This window comes from Ochotona princeps, chromosome 15, assembly GCF_030435755.1.
Source record: "Ochotona princeps isolate mOchPri1 chromosome 15, mOchPri1.hap1, whole genome shotgun sequence".
NCBI classification, from domain to species: domain Eukaryota; kingdom Metazoa; phylum Chordata; class Mammalia; order Lagomorpha; family Ochotonidae; genus Ochotona; species Ochotona princeps.
In genome coordinates this window covers 24,838,133-24,859,288 of record NC_080846.1, presented here as the reverse complement: position 1 = coordinate 24,859,288, position 21,156 = coordinate 24,838,133, and the positions used below count along the sequence as shown (strand labels likewise).

General features: G+C 47.1%; 2 protein-coding genes and 1 pseudogene across 4 annotated transcripts in view; all 3 read right to left on the bottom strand.

The window, feature by feature from the left end:
* Nucleotides 1–123: 123 nt before the first annotated feature.
* On the bottom strand, nt 124–12,361 carry SLC35E3 (solute carrier family 35 member E3). Of its 2 annotated transcripts, none has more exons than XM_058673367.1 (5): nt 11,776–12,361; nt 10,923–11,033; nt 6,827–6,985; nt 3,893–3,975; nt 124–371 (listed from the first exon to the last, which is right to left on the bottom strand). In XM_058673367.1, exons 1-5 carry the CDS (start codon nt 12,175–12,177, stop codon nt 185–187), a joined length of 942 nt encoding a protein of 313 aa, XP_058529350.1. In that variant the 5' UTR covers nt 12,178–12,361; the 3' UTR covers nt 124–184. The 2 variants fall into 2 exon arrangements, with proteins under 2 accessions (XP_058529350.1, XP_058529351.1); XM_058673368.1 differs by lacking the exon at nt 124–371 and adding an exon at nt 3,298–3,361.
* Nucleotides 12,362–12,736: 375 nt separating this feature from the next.
* LOC101527129 (protein SGT1 homolog) lies at nt 12,737–13,784 on the bottom strand (annotated as a pseudogene).
* Nucleotides 13,785–17,235: 3,451 nt separating this feature from the next.
* Nucleotides 17,236–21,156, bottom strand: part of NUP107 (nucleoporin 107) — a 43,618-nt gene continuing 39,697 nt past the window's right edge. For both annotated transcript variants that reach the window (XM_058673357.1, XM_058673358.1), the window contains 2 exons: nt 18,786–18,953; nt 17,236–17,528 (listed from right to left, as the gene is read on the bottom strand). In XM_058673357.1, coding sequence (XP_058529340.1) covers nt 17,421–17,528; nt 18,786–18,953 — 276 coding nt within the window. In that variant the 3' untranslated portion in view covers nt 17,236–17,420. The remainder of the gene's footprint in view (nt 17,529–18,785; nt 18,954–21,156) is intronic.

The following is a 21,156-nucleotide window of genomic DNA, read 5'->3' as shown; positions in this document are numbered from 1 at the left end:
AATTACACTGGGGGGGAAAAAGTACTTTTAAAAACAAGTTCCATTTGTGAACACAATTTTCCTTTGCATCACTTCTTGCAAATCGGTCAGTGGATTTGGCACGGTGATTCTTTCTGCTCTGAAAGTAACTTGCACACTGAACATTTTTAATCCTCTTGGGGCAGCTTTCATTGTCCCCCAACACTCAAGGACGTTGAGCCAGTTTATTCTTACTTCCTTCCTGTTCACTGAGTTTGAAGTGAGTGTAGGCAAGAATGCCACATAACGTACATAAAATGCCCAGACCCTGGTTAATGGACAGTGGATCCTTAAATAGAACGCATCCTCCGAATAAAGTAATGCAGAACTTGAAGTGTCCAAACATGTTATAGCTGAGGTTTTTGGATAAGGATACAAAGGATACAAGCTAGACAAAATGCACACACACACACACACACACACACACACACACAGTTTCCTGTAGTTGGAAAGCACACAGCCTCCAAGATATTCTTCCCATCTACAATGTGACCGGAACGACAGGGACACAAACGCTGAGTCAATCTTGGCGTCCCCAGGGAAAGACAGTGGTCAATCAGCAACAAGAAACCGCCTCCACCTCCCCATTGACCTCTCCAAGGAAATGTAGGAAGGCAGTTGCATGCAAGGCACGGGGGACACACCTTGCAGAGCCACTTGCAACTGCGTTTTATGGTGGCACTTCCAGTAGACCGCCCTTGGGAAATGAGGCGAGATAGGGAAAGTGTCCTGGTGCTGACTCAATGTCAACATACCTGGTGTGCACAAGTTGAAGTGGGGAAGGGGCATTGGAAAGGCAGATTTACAGACAGAAAGATCTTTCATCCGCTGGTTCACCCCTGCAAGTGTCTGCCAAGGCTGGAGCTGAGCTGATCTGAAGCCAGGAGCCAGAAGCTTCCTCCAGGTCTCACATGGGGTGCAGGGTCCCAAGGTTTTGGGCCATCCTCTACTGCTTTTCTGGGCCACAAGCAAAGAGATGGATAGGAAGCAAAGCAGCTGGGACACCAACTGGTGCCTGTATGGGATCCCGGGGCACGCAGGGTGAGGATTTAGGCACTAGGCTATCGCACTGTGTCCCATGCTGCACTATTAAACATACCTATTGCAGCCACTCACTGCAGGCTCACACTTCCCATGTTATAACTGTAAAGGCTTCTCAGCAACAGCTTAACCTGCTGCACTACAACACCACTTCCAGGCTCCCTCCCGGGCTCAGGAATTGCAAGAAATTTTGCCTTTGGTCACAAAGTTTTAATTCTTTAATTAATTATTTACCTATAGACACAAGAGGGCAGAGAGACAGAAGATCTCTCATTTGTTGTTCATTCGCCAAATGCCCTTTCCAGCTAGCGCTGGGCCAGGCCACATGCCGGTGCCCAGAACTGCATCCCGGCCTCCCATGTGGAACTGGCAGCCAGGAACAGGAGCGGAAGAAACAGCCCAAAGCGCTGGCTTTGCCTGCTGGGCGACCATGCCTGTCTCGCAAGCGGTGACAAAGCGTTCAGCCAAATGCCTGCCCCACAGTATGAAGTGGCAGAACTGGAATCCAAACACGATAGCTGTATTTAAGTCCAAAGTCCATGCTCTGAATTAGCACACTGCTGGTTACTTAGTATTGTATAAAGGCTCTACTAATCATGTTCATTTAAAAATAAACACCCACAGGGCCCAGCGAGATGGCTCAAGTGGCTAAACCTCTCCCCTGCAAGAGTCAGGATCCCATATGGGCACTGGCTGATGTTCTGGTTGCCCCACTTCCCATTCCCATCCAGCTCCCTGCTTGTGGCCTGGGAAAGCAGTGGAGGATGGCCCAAAGCCTTGGGACGCTGCACCTGTGTGGGGGGCCAGGAAGAAGCTCCTGGCTCTAGGTTTTGGACCGGTTCAGCTGCAGCCATTGTGGCCATTTAGGGAGTGAAGCAGTGGACAGAAGATCTTTCTCTGCATCTCCTCTTCTCTGTAAATCTGCCTTTCCAATAAAGAAAAAGATAAATCTTTTTTTAAAATAAACACACATGAACGCACATACACACGCCCATATGCATATTTACCCATTCACTTATCGCAAGTGGTTGCTTAGCCTGGTGGTTAAGCAGGATTCCTGGCTGCAGTGCCTGACTCCAGCTTCCTGCCATCGTGAGCCTTGGGAGGTAGCTGTGACGGCTCAGATACTAGATCCCTTTCACCCTCACGCGAGGCAGGGACTGAGCTCTGGTTCTGGCTCAGTCCTGGTCATCGCTGGAGTTTGAGGAGTAAATCAAGGGATGGGAGCTCTCTCTCTCTTTGCTTCTCATATTAAAAATAATAATAATAAAAGCTATTACCAAGTCACTGCTTTGGATGTTCTACCCACATGGCAGTGCTGGTTCCGTGGGTCCCAGAAAGGCAGCATCCGAGTCAGTTCCCTGCCAAATCTTACCCAGTCTCACTTGCTTAGCTCACTTCTGCAGCCTACTGACCATCACACCTCTAGCTGAGATGTCACCCCTGAATCCGGATATGTTCATCCAGAACGGATCGCCTCATCTTGCTCTCGCCCAGTCTCCTGGAAGCTCTCCCATCTCAGGGGATGGCCAGTCCAGCTGACCAGGTGCTGCGGCCACCAGCCACATGAGTCCACTCCATTTCCTCTCTTGCTGTCTGCAGCCAACTACTCAGAAAAGCCTGTTGCCTCCATCCTGAATCTAAGCTGGCATACTGCAGTGGCGACCTGAGCGTCCCCTCATCCTCTGCCCCCTTTAGTTTGGGGGGGTCTCCCCTCCACTGAACATTTCCACCCTCTCCGGCACAGTTCACAACTTCTCTCCTGCTGTGTCTTTTCTCTTTAACACTGTCCAACACTGCCTACAAGAGTAATTCAAAAAATTAAAAAAAGAAAATGGAAAGAAATTTATTTTGTTGCAAAAAAATTTTGGAATTCAAGGGATTTCATAATACCATTTTTCTTTGGACTTTTTTAAAAGGAGTATTTTAGGGCCTATTACAAGAGCTCAATTGGCTAATCCTCCCATCACAAGCACAGGCATCCCAATGAGAGCCGATTCATCTCCTGGCTGCTCTACCTCCTACCTAGCTCCCTACTTGTGGCCTTGGAAGGCTACTGTGAGAAATGAAGACAGTCAGTACAATACACACTACATGTGCTAACAATACCTGGCCAAAAGTAAATATTTTTTGTCAGCTTTTTAAAAAATAACACTATTATTTTCTTTATTGGTCGTTGGTAACAATGCTATTTATTTGTCAACTTTAACTTCTCAATATTCACTCAGATATGCAGTAAATCAGTGCACTTGGCTAGAACACTACTGCACTATGATGCAGGGTAGCCATTCTTTGCATTTGCCTGAGAGTGAGGCAGAGGGATGTGAAGGGAAACAGAACGACTGGCAGAAATCTGAAAATGGGCAGTTGAATCTGACCTCCAACTTATAAAATCTCACTGCCTGACTGAAATAATAATATCCCGGCTGCCCCACTTCCCATTCCCATCCAGCTCCCTGCTTGTGGCCTGGGAAAGCAGTCGAGGACGGCCCAAGGTTTTGGGACCCTGCACCTGAGTGGGAGACCAGGAGGAGGCTCTGAGCTCTTTGTTTCAGATCGGCTCAGCTCCTGGCCATTGCGCTCACTTGGGGAGTGAATCAACAGGTGGAAGATCTTCCTCTCTTTCTCTCCTCCTCTATATCTATCTGACTTTGCAATAAAAATAAATAAATCTTTAAAAACATTCTAGTGTGGAAAGATATAGTAAAAGACTAAACATAACTCATCCAACTCAATTTAAGCTGTGTAATAGTGTGAGACTCAGGGTAATAAATGAGACAGTTCTGGAAAATATGGCAGGTTCTGCATCTGTAAGTTACTCTGAAAAGGATACGTGACTGGTGATGTGTTCCCAATGATCCAATAAATTGACAAATTCACCATGAAAGCGATCACTCCAGACAGCAGCACCATAAGCTACAAAGAAACCAAAAACTCATTAAAGCAAGACACTGCAATTATGACACACCAAGACACATGTCATCTGGCATCTTAAAAATTCAGACATGACCCAATAAATAAAAGATGACAAAAAGAGAGAACCAATTTTGTAAAGTAGCAAGAGTTTGAGAGTAAAAGAGCAGAATGAATAGTGCTAGAAATTAAGTTTGTCCACAAATATCTATGAACATCCACTGGTTTACCCCCTAGACGGTTGCAATGGCCAGTGCTAAGGGAGTACCAAAGACTCTACCCAGTCCTCCCACGTGAGGGGCAGGGGTCCAAACACTTGGGTCATTCATCTGCTGCTTCTTCTGGGCCACCAGAAGCGAGGCTGATGGAAGTGGAGGAGCCGGGGCATGAACTGGGCCTATGCGGAATGACAGCATTGCAGGCAGAGGCTTACCTCATTATGTGACAACACTGGCCCTAATAACGTCTTCTTCCTTTTATATATATATATAAAGATTTACTTGTTTTTTTATTGGAAAGGCAGATTTAGAGAGAGAGAGAGAGAGAGAGAGAGAGAGACAGAGAGACAGGGAGGAAGATATTTTGTCTGCTGGTTCATTCCCCAAGTGGCTGCAACAGCCAGAGCTGAGCCAATCCTAAACCAGAAGCCAGGAGCTTCTTCCTGGTCCCTCATACAGGTGCAGCATCCTAAGGCTTTGGGCTGTCCTCCACTGCTCCCCCAGGCCACAAACAGGGAGTTGGAATGGAAGTGAAGCAGGTGGGACATGACCTAGTGGAGCACGTGGGACACGAACTGGTGCCTATATATGATCCCAACGCGTGAAAGGCAAGGATTTAGCAACTGGGGACATAGTGCCGGACCCCAAGTAACTTCTTAACATAAAAACAATACATGGGCCCGGCGGCGTGGCCTAGTGGCTAAGGTCCTCGCCTTGAATACACCAGGATCCCATATGCTCACCGGTTCTAATCCTGGCAGCTCCACTTCCTCTCTCTCTCTCTCCTCCTCTCTGTATATCTGACTTTGTAATAAAAATAAAATAAATCTTAAAAAAAAAAAAACCAATACAGACACTATAGCAAGAATACAAAATAAAAATAAGCAAAAATGTATAAGAATTTCTTTTTAATATGTTGATTTTATCTATTTGAGAGAGCTCCCATACCTTGTCTACTACCCAATTGCCTGCTTTGGCTGGGGCCGGGCCAAGGCCAAAGCTGAAACCCAGGAACTCCACACATGTCTCCGACACAGGTGGCAGATCACACTTACCTCAGTTGGTCTCTGCTGCCTCTCAGGTTGGAAGCTGGGGATAGGCACTAGAGCCAAGTATTGAACCCATGCACTCTGATGTGTTGTGCAGGTGTCTAACCTGCCAAACACCCTTCCCCGGAATTTTGAAACTTCTCAGCTACCCCAATTGCTAGCTCTAACCCCATGGGCTATATTTCTATGGTTTTCCCTTATTGCTCATTTTTATTCTTACTTAAATTAAAATATAAGCATTCATTGGATGTCTACAAAAGCTGACCAAGCCTTGTGAGAAACAAAGCATGCTCACAGTTCCTGCCCTCCAAGAATGTAGAAGCTACTTGGGGATAGAATGGAACTGCAGCTTACATTTGCATAACGTGTACTACGTGTGAAGAACGCTTCTCAGGCTTTTACTCGTACTAACCCGTTTGCTCCTCTCATGAGGTAGGTGTGAAGACATTATTCACTTGGCCAGTGTCATGGCTAAACAGGCTAATCCTCTGCCTTGCCATCCAGGCATCCCATAAGGTGCAGTTTGTGTCCTGGTTGCTCCATTTCCCATCCAGCTCTCTGCTTGTGGCCTGGGAAAGCAGCAGAGAATGGTGCAAAGCCTTGGAAATCTGTACCTGTGTGAGCAACCCAGAAGAAGATCCCAGTACCTGGATTCTGACCCACCCAGCTCTGGCCAGTGCGGTAATTTGCGGAGTGAACCAGCAGATGAAAGATCTCTTTACCACTTATCCGTAAATCTGCCTTCCCAATAAACATAGATAATTTTTAAATTTGATTTTTTTAAAGATTTGTTTATTTTTATTGCAAAGTCAGATATATAGAGAGAAGAGACAGAGAGGAAAATCTTCTGTCTGGTGATTCACTCCTCAAGCAGCCACAACGGCCAAGAGCTGAGCCAATCCGAAGTCAGGAGCTTAGAGCCTCCTCCACGTCTCCCAAGCAGGTGCAGGGCCCCCAAGGCTTTGGATCGTCCTCAACTGCTTTCTCAGGCTACAAGCAGGGAATTGGATCCGCCTGGATTAGAACTGGCGCCCATATGGGATCCCGGCACACTGAAGGCAAGGACTTTAGCTGCTAGGCCACCGTGCTGAGCCCAAAATACATAAATCTTTTTTAAAAATTACACACATACACACCCACATATGTCTGCGTGTACTGAAAAAACAAATGAAATGGTCACCCCAGCATGGTACAGGGATTATCTTGCTAGGTTTCTGGCAGGGGTCTTTATTTTCTATTCCTGTCCATGTACCAATTCTACACAACAAGCACACACCATCTCTATGAAAATAAAACCAACACAAAAATCAACATGTCCAAATTGGCTTGCCTTGATGAGGACAGCAGGCAGGCCGTGGCAGACCTGCCGTGGCCCTGCCACTGCCTCCCTGTCCAATCTGGGGCGGTCCCTTCACCTGCTGGCGCCTCAGCTCTGTCCTCCGGAACTCAGTCTTTGCAGACTTCTTCAGAGGGTGACTACACAAACACGGGAATGGGTCTGAGATGGCGCAACGAGAACCAAAGACCCCAGCCAACACAGAGGAATTATTACAGTTTCTCAGATACTGAGGCAATTAGAACACTTACCAAAGCAGAAACTGACCATGGGCCAAATATCCCCCCTTCTCCCAGCACTGGCTCAAAGAAGGGCACGGCCACCAGCAGCATGGCAGAGGACATGGGGGCCTGGTAGTACAGCAGCTGCATGGAGTTGACTTGCAATTCATGCTGCTTGGCTCCGACCCACTGCAAATTACAAGATGAAACAAGTCAGGTGCAGAGAAGTAGCATCTCTCAACTCAAGCCACCACTCTAGCCCCAGACACAGCAGACACTTGTGTGCAGGCTGCAGGGGACGAAGGGGGACCAAAGTGGCCCGTGAAACGCCCAAGGTCAGTGAACTACATGAATGCCCTTCCAGCTCTGGGCAGTCCCTCTTGGGTCATCTGTTTGCATCTACATTCCTGAGTAGGGCACAGTGGGACTCTCCCTTGCCTCTGATCTGACAGAACAGTGAAAGATACAAGCCTCGAAGATCTTGGGAGAAGAGGCAGGCATGGAAACATAGATGCGGGACACAGTGGAAGGGGTCGAGAAGCAGCGTTACTCTTCCATTCCTTCTAAAAGCAGGACTGGGGGATGGGCGAGCTGGTGAGGACGACTATGACTGGTTATGCCAGGGCAGCTGGCCTGGAAAGGGTGTGGTCTCTTCAGTCCCTTGAGAAAACCCAATCAGTGCGAGAAGGAATGCCCTTCTCTGTGGATGTGTTTTTGGGCGGTTGTCCCATCAGTGTACCTCGATGCACTGCGCAGCCGCAAACCCTTGAAGATGGTAACATTGCGCAGAGGCAACACGGCCAAAGCTGCAGTTGCACAGTCCTCATGACTGGAAGTAGGCGTGTGTGCCTGGGCCAGGCACCCCTCCTGTAGCCCTCTTCCTTAACATCCATTCTCCGCTGAACACATTCAAGACAAACACAGCCCAGCAGACAGGCACTTTGAACCTGACTGCCCCCGGATTGAACTGAAGGACGAAGGCTTGACTGTGCCGCTGCCTGCTCCTGGGACAAGGCAGGTGAGTGAAAACCAAGGCAGAGAGAGTTCGCTTGCCTCCTCCTCAGCCTCTGCAGGCAGCCCAGGCCTCTGGACCACCCCCACTCTCATCCCTGTACCCCCAAAGCTCACCCTTCAGCTCCAACAGCCACATCTAAAGGACAAACCTGCCTATTTCTTGTTGCAACTTCTTTTGCAAGAACCTTCTTCTTTTTTAGTTTTGTAAAGATTAATTTATTTGAATTTATTGTACCCTTCCCTTATATATATATTTTTTGAACATATTTTTTATTTTATATCATTTTATGACACAGTTTCATGGGCTCTGGGATTCCCCCAGCCCCTCCTCTTACCCTCCTTCCCATACACTTTTAAAATACACATTTTACTTACGTAAAAGGCAGAAGGAGATAGGAAGAGGGGGGCACGCACACCCCCACACCCCCACACCCACACACCTTCCCTCTGCTGGTTCATCCCCCAAAAGGCCACGACAGGCAGGACTGGTCGAGGCTGCAGCCAGGAGTCAGGAGTGTTATTCACGTCTCTTGTGTGTATGCCAGGGCTTTAGGACTTGGGCTGTCCTCTGCTGCACACAGGCAGGGAGCTAGATTGGAAGTGGAGCAGCCGGGCCCCATAAAGGAAGCAGGCATCCCCCGCAACAGCTTAACCCGCTGGCCCCGATTGCAGCCCCTCGCCTGCCATTTTTAAGGTGGATGTCTGGCCTTCCCTTTCTCCCTCTGCTCCCATCCACAGCTCTGACTGTCCTCACTGGGCCGCTTCCGGCCTGCCTGATAGAACTGGCTTACAATCAAGCTCTTTCCTTCTTCCCACAGAAGAGCTCAATACTTAAGGCCAGCCCTGCCCCAGCAGGGGCAGACCCCTTCCTTTCTACATGCTCACATTTCCAGGGTCCCTTCACTCTCCCCCCACGGCGTCTCTGCCCAATCCCACCTCTCCATGTCTGCTCTTGCCAGCCTAGCCCAGGCCTCCCCGCCTTTCCTCCCTAACTCTCTATCACCCACTCCCCCTCTCTTAGAAACGCTTCATGGCTACCAGGGCATTATTCTTAAACTCACGCAATGACCAAGTCTCTCCCTTATCTAAACTCCTTTCCTAGTGCCTGCACACTGGAGACACACTTCCCCGAGGTGGGCATTGTGGCTCAGCAGTTTGGCTGCCACGTGGGATGCCAGCAACACAGCTTCCTGCGAATGCACATTGTAAAGGTGATGGCTCAAGTATTTGGCCCTTGCAACTGACGCAAGAGATCCAGAGGAAGCATATTACATGCTACCAGGCTATGTCACAGCTCCTTTTTGTCTTTGTACCCTCAATGCTGAGAATGAAGCAGAAAAGCTGCTAAAGAATGAAAGAACCTTGGGCCCGGTGGCTAAAGTCCTCGCCTTGAACGCGCCGGGATTCCATATGGGCGCCGGTTCGTATCCTGGCAGCTCCACTTCCCATCCAGCTCCCTGCTTGTGGCCTGGGAAAGCAGACGAGGACGGCCCAAAGCTTTGGGACCCTGCACCCGAGTGCGAGACCTGGAGGCTCTGAGCTCTTTGCTTCAGATCGGCTCAGCTCCTGGCCATTGCGCTCACTTAGGGAGTGAATCATTGGACGGAAGATCTTCCTCTCTGTCTCTCCTCCTCTCTGTATATCTGACTTCGTAATAAAAATAAATAAATCTTTAAAAAGAAAATTTAAACTCACCAAAGTGCCCTCACATGGTTTTGTTTTGGTTATTTTGTTTGCTTGCTTGCTTTTTATTTTTTTAAAGATTTACTTATTTACTTATCTTATTGAAAAGGCAGATGTACAGAGAGAAGGAGAAACAGACAGGAAGATCTTCCGTCCGGTGATTCACTCCCCAAGTGCCTGCAAAGGCCAGAGCAGAGGTGGATCCAAAGTCAGGAGCCAAGCCAGGAGCTTCCTCTGGGTCTCCCATGCAGGTGTAGGGTCCCAAGGCTTTGGGCCGTCCTCGACTGCTTTCCCAGGCCACAAGCAGAGAGCTGGATGGGAAGTGGAGCAGCTGAGATTAGAAGCGGCACTCACATGGGATCCGGAAACATGCAAGGCGAGGACTTTAGCCACTAGGCCACACTGCCCTGGGTCCTGCTTCGTTTTGTTTTTAAAACATAGAGCAGAGCAGTCTCTGATCATTTTCTGTGGTAAGGACAGAACATCACTGAGCTAAGTGGCAACAAGGAGTGGTTGCTCCACTGCGCCAACCCATGGCGCTCTCACCTACCCTGCTGCTCGGCCACCAGCAATCTACTCTACTACAGCACTGATTCCTAGCAGGCCTCTGAAGTGATTACCACCAGGGCAGTGCTACTGAGCTCCCAACCTTCTCAACAGAACAGCCATAGGCCTGTGAGAAGAGAAAAACCAGCTGCCCACTTTGGCTCTGACTCCCCACGCGGGCATACCCCGAGTCCCAGACCAAGCATAGAGAGAATAATGTTATTATTTCACTGTCCGCTAAACCAAGCTATTGCACCCCACCCTAATAAACACACACCCTCACACAAACACACTATATAACAAGCAAAAATCATATTGTTGGGCTTTGGTGGGAATGAAGTCAATCCACAAGTAAGTTTTTAATGAATGTCTGCTTTAGACAAGGCATTGTGCTGGGTCAGGAAGTGGAATATCCCTGGCTTTAAAGGACTCTATTGATACATGTAGCCAATAGGCAAGTTACAGCAACCACATAATGTTGGAGATTAAAAAAAAAAAAACTCTAATTCTGTTTCTTGCCCATTCAAATTTATGGGTGTGCACCCAGTTCCTCTTAGCCATGTTGTAATTGAAGATTAATGGCTACATATAACCAATGAAGGCACCAAGTAAAACATCATATTACTTTGCAAACATTCCCCTGAAAAATAGCATATTTCCTCCCACACCCACTGCTCTGCGTGGGGATCATGCATTTACAAACAGGGATTTGGTGAGCATCTTACAACCATGCTTCTATCTCTGTACCCTTCACCTCAAGTCAGTTCATGCACTTATACCTTCCTCCCAACAGTCTTTACACTGCATTTTCTAAACTTTTGGGTACAGCTTCAAGTTTTATGAAATCTGCTAAACAGGTACATAAAGAAAAAAAATTACCAACCACTTGATAAAGAGATGTTACTAAAACACCGAGAGCCGCAAACACCATTCCAAGGAAATTAAACTTCACATCGTAATAAGAATTTAGGATTACACCTAGAGTTATAGGAATCTGTAAAGAGAAAGAGGCAGATGCTGTTCAGATTCAATTCCAGAGACATGAAATGAAGCTGCTTACAAAGCTAACCCTAAAGCATAACTGGGAAACACACCACGCTGTCCATATGCCTGCATTTCTTCACTGGAGAGAGCAAACTCTGCATCTTATTTCTTAGTTGTGATCCATGATCATTCTATATTGATTAGCATCACTTAATTCTAATTTTAAACGGGATAAAATAATGAGGAGATACGTTGGGTTTCTGAAGGAAATGCCACCTGGAGGCACACAGGTGAACAGGTAACCCCCAAAGCAACCCTAGTCTGAGCAAGTCTAAATGTGACAACAGCATCAAGATTTACAAGTTACAAGCCACCAGCTGTTCACACGATACGAGTGCATCTCTCTTTGTTTAAAGATGCAGGCACCTTTGCAGCCTGTCGGTACAAACTATTCTTATTTGTGCTGAACGTTTCCACTTGTATCAGACACGGTGTGCTTTTCTCAGCCTGCTGTTTGGCGGGAATTCTGATAACTGGATTTCGCCACCGAACACAGGCGTCTTCATGGTACTTAATAAGACTCACCCAGAAGCCCAGTTCTGAGCAAAGAGCCAAGTGGGGGTCAAACTGGTTTGCCCCCTGCTCTCCCTAAAGGAGCCTCAAGCGCGCACACCCACAGCTGTGGGAAGGGTTAGAACAAACGAGCATTCAAACCTCCCGGGCAGCCTTCTGCCCGACCCGCGGCCACTCACCAGCGTCAGCTGTATTCGCGTGGAGAAGCTCTTCCCGTACCAGAAGGTCTGGATGGCTATGATCACCGGCGTGGTCATGGCCTTGGCCAGCTGATAGGTGCCTATGGTGTTGGTCTGCAGCGAGAGGTTGGTGAAGACCACGAAGCCGCAGAAGCTGAGGGCCAGGAGGAGCAGCTTGGAGGGCGGCAGACTCTTGGGGGCGAAGATGTCCAGCTTCTGGCAGACATACAAGCCCAGCCAGGTGACCACGAAGTGCACCAGCGTCAAGCTCATGTTGGGGAAGCCGTGGTGCACATAGATCCATTTGTTCAGAAACACGATGCAGATGGACACCAGCAAGTTGAACACGAGTCCGGCGGCGATGCGCCCGTGGTCCCGCACCCTGTCGGCCAGCGATGCCATGCTGCCCGCCGCGGTGGCGGAGCGCAGCCGGCCTGGCCCCGGCGGCCCTTAGCCTCCCCCGCCGCTGGCTCGTCTACGTCGGCCTCCCTGAGGAGACCCCAGCAGCCCCAGCCGCGCACACATGCGCCGCCACCGCCCTCCCAGCCCGCGAGGACGCGGCAGCACGGGCCACGCCCCGCCCAGCTCCGCGCGGGGCCACGTGACTCGGGGCGCGCGCGTTTCCGCCGCGCAGCCTGAGGCTGGACCGCCTCTATCCCTGCGCAGGCGCGGTGCGCTCTGGGCGCAGAACGCCGCATCTCTGGTTTCTTTCTTGGTCCTTGGCTCGCTGGTGGCCGAATTCCTCTGACTGCGCCTGCCTTTTCGTCTTTTTTGTGTATGTGATGATTTCTTGTGTGTCAGTTGAGCCGACTTGCTGGAGTGGGCTGTGTAGTTGATCAGTTTTACTTGTGCTGACCAAGTTTAGGGACACGCATGACACTGAACGTATGTTTTTACATATTTTGAAAACTTTATTATTATTATTATTATTTTGCAATACAGTGGTGTCAAGTTCATTTATTTAGCATTTTTTCCACTCCATATCATCAGGAGGACTGATTTCAACTTTTACCTACATCAGACCAATTGGTACTCAAAACTGTACCACCCGACTCTATAAGTGATTTGTTCATGGCACGTTTCACTTCATCAGAACCATCTAAATAAATCCGCTGAAATAACTTGTTTAAAGCTGCATCTCCTTCCAACTTCTCATTCTTCGCCTCTTTTTTGATCTTACCAACCAATTTATCCCAATTTCTTGTACCATGAGATGATGATGGATATAGTTTCCTTACATTGGCCATGAATTGTTTTGGTTGAGGTGTATCTCCTTGCCCCTCTAGCTTTTCCCATCTCACAGCCTCTTTTTTTTTTTTTTTAATTTTAATTTCAATCTTTGTTGAAAGTACTTTAAATGTACTCTGTTCTGGAACAGTAGAATGAAGAAGCCTCAATTTCAAATTGTAATCCTCTCCAGGAGGGAGTTACACCAAAACAGACAATTGATTTTTGACCGAGTGCGCTAGGATGCAGACACCTCAGATTCTGATCCATCCTGAGCTTCTTGACACCTTCTAATGCAGACATGAAGTCAGCATCTGTGTAGCTTCTGACCTGCAAAAGTCTCTAAAGCAGCAGCCTAGTTTTTCTCGTGGCAGTCACATATCCCTTTTCTCAGCAGAATGATCTGCTGGAATTGTTGGGATCAAGCTTGAGGGATTTCTTTCCATCAGCTCCAGCATCACAGTAATTCCCAAGAAGACTGTAACAGTAAGCTCTTTGACAATAATACTGTGCACCGTCCGGTTTCTGTTCCCACGCCTTTGTCAGTTCCTCTGACGCTGCCTGGGAGTCCTCTAGCGCTGATCTGAGAAGGTCTGGGGAAACGACTGGGTTATTGCAGGTCCTCCTGCGGCTGCCGCTATCCCTGGTAGTCTTGAAAAGTTTAAAATCCAGACATACAAATGTTTAAGGTAATAGTATGACAAAGCTTAATGCCTCCGTAGATTTTTTGCAGCATTTTGGCATTTTTGCTTCGCCACATCTTCCCATCTCTACCCCCCCATACTTTCGTGAGCATTTTTTTGTATTACTGTAATACCTTTTCACTGGTAATATACCTTACTGGCATCAAACGTCCAATCCAAGTTCAAATTTCTAGGGGTGGAAGCAGCTTCAAAGTTTGGGCATGTGATGCTACCGAATTAGTTACCACGGAAGTGCTGCAAATTGATATGCATGCTGCTGCAGGTACAAAATAACCTTGACTATCCCCGAAGCCAAATATAATTGAGGAACCTGAGAATCAAAATCCCAAACATTTGTTCATGGCTTATTGCTGATAACAAACCGTGTGAGCCAAATGGCCTATGTGACCTTTAGCACCAATGGGCCCCATTCTCATGAATCGGGGTCCAAGTCTGGTTATCTCACAGGTGGCTGCATGCAGTTAAGTGGGTGGTTACCTTAATTGCTAGACCAGAGAAGAGCCAGGCATGGTCTGTCCAGTAAAGATCGGTAGGGAATGTGTGGTATTTCCCCATCACCTTGCAGGCTATTGTGAATTGCCCCCTTTTCAAGTTATTGTGGACTGCCCCTGTAAAAACCCTGTGAATGTGCTGTTCAGGGCCCAAGCTTGGGCATGCCGAGCTTGAATAAACCGCCCTTGTGCGCTTGCATTGACATCAGACTCCTGGTGATTCATTGGGTAACTCAAGACCTGAGCTTAGCACAGCTGAGCTGTCGCTGTCGCTGCTGATCCGGGCACAACAAATCTATCTTTAATAATGTGATGAAGGGGTCAATTGTGATGTGGTGGACTAAGCCACAACCAGTAAGACAGTTGTGTGAGCCATGGCTTGTGTCCTGGCTGCTCTACTTCCTACCCAGCCCCCTGCTAACGCACCTGGGAAAGCAGCAACAGATGACCCAAGACCCAGGAGATGAGATGGGAGTCCCAGGAATCTGGCAACTCTCGTGCCTCAGTACTAACTCTTGAGGCCACTTGGAGAGTGAATGGATAGATGGATGGAAGATCTCTTTCCACCTCCCTTCCTCTTTTTCCCTTTTCTGTAACTTCACCTTTCAAATGAAAACTGTCATTGTGGCATAATGGGTAAGCTGCCACCTGAGTCCCATGTGGGCACCGGTTCCTGTCTTGAAATGGAGTCAGGAGTAGGACCAGGGTAATAAATCCAGGAACTCCATCTTGATGTGACAAGGGTGTCTTGGTTGCTAAGTCAAATGCCTGCCCCTAAGGATATGACTTTGAAATTTATTTGGGAGGTAGTGTGGCAGAGAAAAGACACTCACATGCACAAAGAGAGAGAAAAAGAGAACCAGGTCTTCCATCTACAGGCTCACTCCCGCAATAGCCACCACGGACAGTGCTAGGTCATGGTGAAGCTAGGGACTTCATTCAGGTCTCCTACGTGGGCTCAAGGCCCCAAGGCTTGAACCACCATCTACTGCTTTCCCAGGCAAGTTAGCAGGGAGTTGGATATGAAGTGAAGCAGTTGGGACTTGAGTAACAGATGTCAAAATGGACATTTAGAGATGTTATTGTGCATTTGAAATGGGAAGAAAGGAAAACTGAAAGCTAAATCTCTGTCCAGCAGCTTACATTTCTCCAAACTTACACAAACTTTATATAGAGTGAGCCTACCCCTACCTTGTTTGGTCAACACTACCATTCTTATTTTATATCTCAACAACTCCCAATTCCTCCATTTGAATTTTTTAAAAAAGATTTATTTATTTGAAAGGCAGATATACAGAGAGGAGGAGAGACAGAGAGGAAGATCTTCTGTCCGATGCTGCACTCCCCAAGTGGCCGCAACGGCTGGAGCTGAGCCAATCTGAAGCTGGAAGCCAGGAGCTCTTCCAGGTCTCCCACGTGGGTGCAGGGTCCCAAGGCTTTGGGCTGTCCTCAACTGCTTTCCCAGGCCACAAGCAGGGAGCTGGATGGGAAGCAGAGCTGCCGGGATTAGAACTGGCGCCCATATGGGATCCTGGTGCGTTCAAGGCGAGGACTTTAGCCACTAGGCTATACTGCCGGGCCCGGTTTCCCCATTTCTGATCCAGCTCCCTGCTTAGGGCCTGGGAAAGCAAAGGAAGATGGCTCAAGTCCCTGGCCTCCCACATGAGTGTGGGAGATCTGAAGGGAGATTCTGGCTCCTGGCATTAGATCAGCTCAGCCTTGGCTGTTGTGGCCATTTGGGGAGATGGAAGATCATTTTCTCTTTGTCTCTGCAACTGCCTTTCAAATAAAAATAAATCTTAAAACAAAATGTCTATTCTTGCTGGAATTCTAAGAGGAACCATATTAAAGCCATCAGTGTGGAGAGAACGAACATCCTTTCTCTGGTAATGCTTTGACCAACGTGGCATGTTTATTTATTCGGTTCCCTTCCCCTTGTTTCACCAATATTCTGTGGTTTTCAGTAGATAGCTCTTTGTTTATGTGTTAGACTGACACATCTATGTCAGTTTATACTGCTGCAGCTCATGTTTTTATCTGATGTTACTAGTGAAGGCATTGTGAAATACTAGAATGAGAGATGCTTTGTTAAATAACCACATTACCTAACATAAATAAGACCTGAGGCCGAGTCCTCTGCCTGTACATCCCATCCAGCCTGCTATCTGGGGTAAAGTGTTGTGATATACTACTGCTCCCTGCTTTGGCTGCAGGAAGACTGCCAGTGCTGTGTGTAAATGAAGCCAGAATGGCCCACATGTGGCCAGAGGCGCCCATAGCATGCAGTCTCCACCCGTGCCATGGTGACTCAGATAATGGGTTGGCCTTGAGAGTTATTGTTCCAGACCCTGCTGTCAGTGACAGTCACCTCACCTCTTTGTTACCTCTCACTGTTAAGCCCCCATTGCAGCCATGTAGCACGTTGAGAAACACAGGTTCATGGACATGCCTAACACTCAGTTTCTAGTCTTTGCCTGTACCACTACCTGATCCCTAGCTCACCTTCCTGCGGCCTTACATACTGTCTTGGCTAATTCAGTGCGTCACTCAAATCTCAGCCCAAACGCTGTTCCTCAGAGACCTTTCAGCTTTGATTATTTGTGTTTTTAACAGAATCTTTTAAATTTACTTTTATCTGATATATCGGAGGGGACATAGATAAAACAGATCTTACTCGTTTTGTGTACCTCAGTGTGTTCAGGCCTACTGTGTGCCAGACACTGAGCTGAGGCTTACAGGTTCCAACTGACTGCAGCAGATCTGTCGATCAAGTAGATGCCTTTGACATAACAGGATAACATTATTTTGAAAATATCCTTGCTATATTATCTTAATTTTCATGTTTACAAACACTAAATTTTATGATGGTAAATTATGTATCTGGCTTGGAATCTACTTTCCATTCTCTTTATAATTTTAAGGTATGAATGTACTTACGATCATAGGAAAAAAAAATCATAAAACAGACAATTCTCAAATTTATGTCAGAACATTTTTATAGAATTTTATTTAAAAAACTTAGGGAAATACTGATATAATACATTACATTTTCTGTGTTACCATCATATTCTGAAAAGTACAAAATTCAAGTGTGTAAATTTTACACCTTCTCCCAGAGTGATGCAAAAGAAAACCCAGTAACTACAAGTTTGTATCTTTTATACATACACGTGTAGGAGCTCCATTCTCCTGGAAACCAGTGGGAACATATCGAATGTAATACTTAGGGCTGAATTTCATAACCCAGGGGATCAAATCCTTGGTCGAGGAGCATCAGAGAGGATTCCCTCAACTTCTGCAGCAATTTCTTCAGTTCTTCCTTAGAAAACACCTGATTTTAAAAAAGAAAAAAAATTAAGGATCAAAAGATCACAAACTTAGTTACCCAGTTACTAACTTAATACAAGTTTCTCTCTTTTTTTTTTTTCTTAAAGATTTATTTCTGGACCTGGTACAATGGCTAAGTTGGCTAATCCTCCCCTTGCAAAGTACTGGTTTGTGTCCCAGATGCTCCATTTCTCATCCAGCTCCCTGCTTGTGGCCTGGGAAAGCAGTAGAGGACGGCCCAGAGCCTTGGGACCCTGCATCCGCCTCAGAGACCCGGAAGAATCTCCTGACCCCTAACTTCAGGTCAGCTCTGCTCCAGTCATTATGGCCACTTTGGGAGTGAACCAGTGGATGCAAGATCTTTCTCTCTGTAAATCTGCATTTCCGAAAATAAATAAATAAATAAATAAATAAATTTAAAAAGATGTATTTCTCTTTATTGGAAAGGCAGATTTACAGACGGAAAGAAGCGCCGAATGGCTGAAATGGCTGGGGCTGGACATGTCTGAAGCCAGGAGCCTACAGCTTCTGGATCGTTCACTTGTGTACGGGGGCCCAAGGTCTTGGACCAGTTTCCGCTGTTTTCCCATGTGGATAAGCAGTGAACTGGAATGGAAGTGGATAAGCTGGGACTCAAACCAGTGCCCAAATGGGATGCTAGCACAGTAGGCGGGTGCTTAAGGTTCTACGCCATGGCACTGGCTCCTAAAAGTTTAAGACTTTTAGGATCACAGCCTGGTTAATTAGAGGAGTTCAGGAACTTCAAGGCTATTTTTCTCAGTCTATAAACATTTAGGGTTGGTGTTAAGATACAGTCAGTTAAGCTAAAGCTTAGAACACCAGAATGTCACATGGGGATGCTGGTTCGATTCCTGACTTCTTTGCTTTCATTTTAACTTCCTGACAATATGCCTTAGAGGAAGGAGATGATGGACCCCAAGTTCTAGGGTCCCTGCTACAACATGGTACACCCACATGGAATCTGGGAATCCTGGGCAACCTTGGATTGGAGACATTGGAGAAGCGAATCAGCAGATGAAGATGTCTCACTCTGTCCTCAAAGTAAGTAAGTAAAAATTATAAATTAAAAAAAAAAATCAAAGAACACTTGGCTTCTGTTGAGTATATATAAATTTTGGTGGGGGACACAAATTTTAAAACTGGCCTACCAATTTCAGAAAATCCAAGAGGAACTAAAAGATGTAAACCCATTTTCACAAAGTGAGTAGTTCTCTAATGACCAAGATGCTTTAGTACTTACCAGATACAGTTTGTGGCGCTCAGACGACACCATGTCTGCCAACTGCAGGCACTCCTGGTGTTGGCCAGTGCTATGCAGGATGGTATGCAGTAGAAAGCACAGCATGGGCAAACAGAGCTTTCTCAGCAAAGCCATCTGATGTGTTCTTTCATGGTCTTCCTCGGCATCCTGAACACAGATACCACGTTAGCACTTCAGCAATTGTGAGCCAAGTCAAAGTCATCCCTCCAACCCCACAGGTCCCAAAGCTACAGATTCAACCAAGTGTACACTGAACGCATTCGGGGGAAAACACTGCATCTGTACTGAGCATTTTTTCCCTGTCATTGTTCCTTGTATAACAGCTAGGTATAATTGTATAACAATTAGGTACACAGCATTTACATTATATTAGGTGTCATAAGAATTTAGAGACGATTTAAAGTTTATAGGAGGATGTACAGGGATTATATGCAAATACAGTCTATCTTTTTCAATAAGCGACATGAACATCTGTGGAGTTCGGTATCTGCAGGGGGTGAAACTATACTAATCAAAACCAAAATAGGCAGATGCTGAACAGTTTTTCCAAAGCTTCTCGTGTGTACTAAGAATAAAAACCCTGGGAGCAGGCTTGACAGGGGAACCTTGGGGACTGCCCTGTCGAGCCGCTGCTTCTACTGGTGTGACAGCTGGGACAAGAGGTGGACCTATCTGGGCAGGGTTGCAATATCCAGCAGCCAGTATTTGGGCTGCATCTGAAGGCAGGCCAGGCTGGGCTGGGCCTCTGCACCAGCTGGCAAGTGCTGGAACTGGGTGCAGGTCATGTCAGGCTGACCACAGTGCCCCCTGGCAGGTACAAGATCTAGGGTTGGAAGCAGGCTTGGTAGAAGAACTGTGGGTACTTCCTTGCTGGGCTATAGCTTCTACTGGTGAACATGAGAGCCAGGGCTGGGGGCAGGCCAGAGCTGTCCAAGGTGGTAGCACTGTTGGCATATGTGTGGGTTGGGTCTGGTGGTGGGGTGGGTAAGGGTATGTACAACAGCCAGAGAGAATGAGGAACAGACCACGCTAGGCAGCAGTACATGCAAAAACTGGGACTGGGGTGGGCCAGGTGAGAGTTATTGGGGTTGCCCCAACTAGGCTGCAGCACCTGCTGGTGTATGTGAAAATTGGGCCCTGTGGCAGGCTGGGCTAGACCACAGCACTCATCAGTTTTTGTGAAAGATGGAGCTGGGGGTGGAACTGACCAGGCAGCTGCATTCACCATAATGTGCACTGGCTGGTGCAGGTGACAGACTGAACCTGATCCTGCATGAGCTGGCACACCTCACACCAGGTGAGGTTTCTTGGGGGGACTCCCCAACTAGATCCTTGTACTCAAATGCTGGCCTCAGGGAAAATCACAGGGTGTGGTCCAACCTTGGAGTGGATATATAGGGACTGGGCCTCCTCAGTTACTGATGCCTGTGCAGATGCACGTGGGTGACATGACAGCCAGCTTATCTGGGCCAGCACATTATGTCGACTGCCTCGCCATAGAATGGAAAGCAGAATAGGTTGTATAACACTTCTGCCTAAGCTTTCCAACGTGTTCCTGGGCCTGTGATGCACTGAGGTTGACTTGGTCAACCAGCAGATCTTGGAAAGATTTTCTCAACCCTGGTGCAACGAAGCTGACAATATCTCAGAACTATCAAAACCACTCAAGTAACATCCTTGGAACATTCTCTCCCACACTTAGGCATCATCAAATGTCTCCCATCCTTGGATGTTGATGTAGTTTGACGGCAGAGTGCCAGCCTCCCCACCCCCCGACCAGAACACAGCAGAAGAAGAGACGAGAGAGAAAAAAACCAAAAACCAAAAACCAAACAAACAAACAAAAAAACAATAAAGCCAGGCTTTATGAGGCAGGGTTTCAATTGTGGTATGCAGAGAACAGGATTTTACAGCAGAAAAGGTTGAAACAAAGCACACTACAGAGGGTACAGCACAATCACAAAAATAAAACGTTTCTAACAATGTGTTTCTAATAGGCTTATTGTGTGTAGAATAAAATATGCATAAAAGGGATAAAAGAGCTTAGATGTCATCACAGTAAAAATCAGAACAGAGAGTAATCGCCATCTCCCTAAACAGAGCCGTAACTGCAGAGTGATTGGAAAGAGCGAGAGCCCTGCTGGCTGGCAGCTGTAACTGCCTAGAAAGAGGTGGAGCAGACTGGGAGAAAGAAAATGTTTTGTAAATTGTGTTTTTAAAAAGGAAGAATGAAACAATTTATGGTTTTCTGCATAGAAAGAAAAAAGTCAGAGACTGGAAGAGACTGAAAGAATCTGTAGATCGAATATTACAGTGAAGACAGAACAGAGAGGCCGGTATCGTGGAAAAC

What these genes read in the sequence shown, in the direction of transcription:
- SLC35E3 (XM_058673367.1), bottom strand. Translation starts at nt 12,177, where the DNA reads ATGGCATCGCTGGCCGACAGGGTGCGGGACCACGGGCGCATCGCCGCC. An exon ending in CGCGAATACAGCTGACGCTG is followed by an intron (nt 11,034 to 11,775) that starts GTGAGTGGCCGC and finishes TTCTCTTTACAG; the next exon opens with ATTCCTATAACTCTAGGTGT. An exon ending in GGGAACACATCACCAGTCAC is followed by an intron (nt 372 to 3,892) that starts GTATCCTTTTCA and finishes CAAAAACCTCAG; the next exon opens with CTATAACATGTTTGGACACT.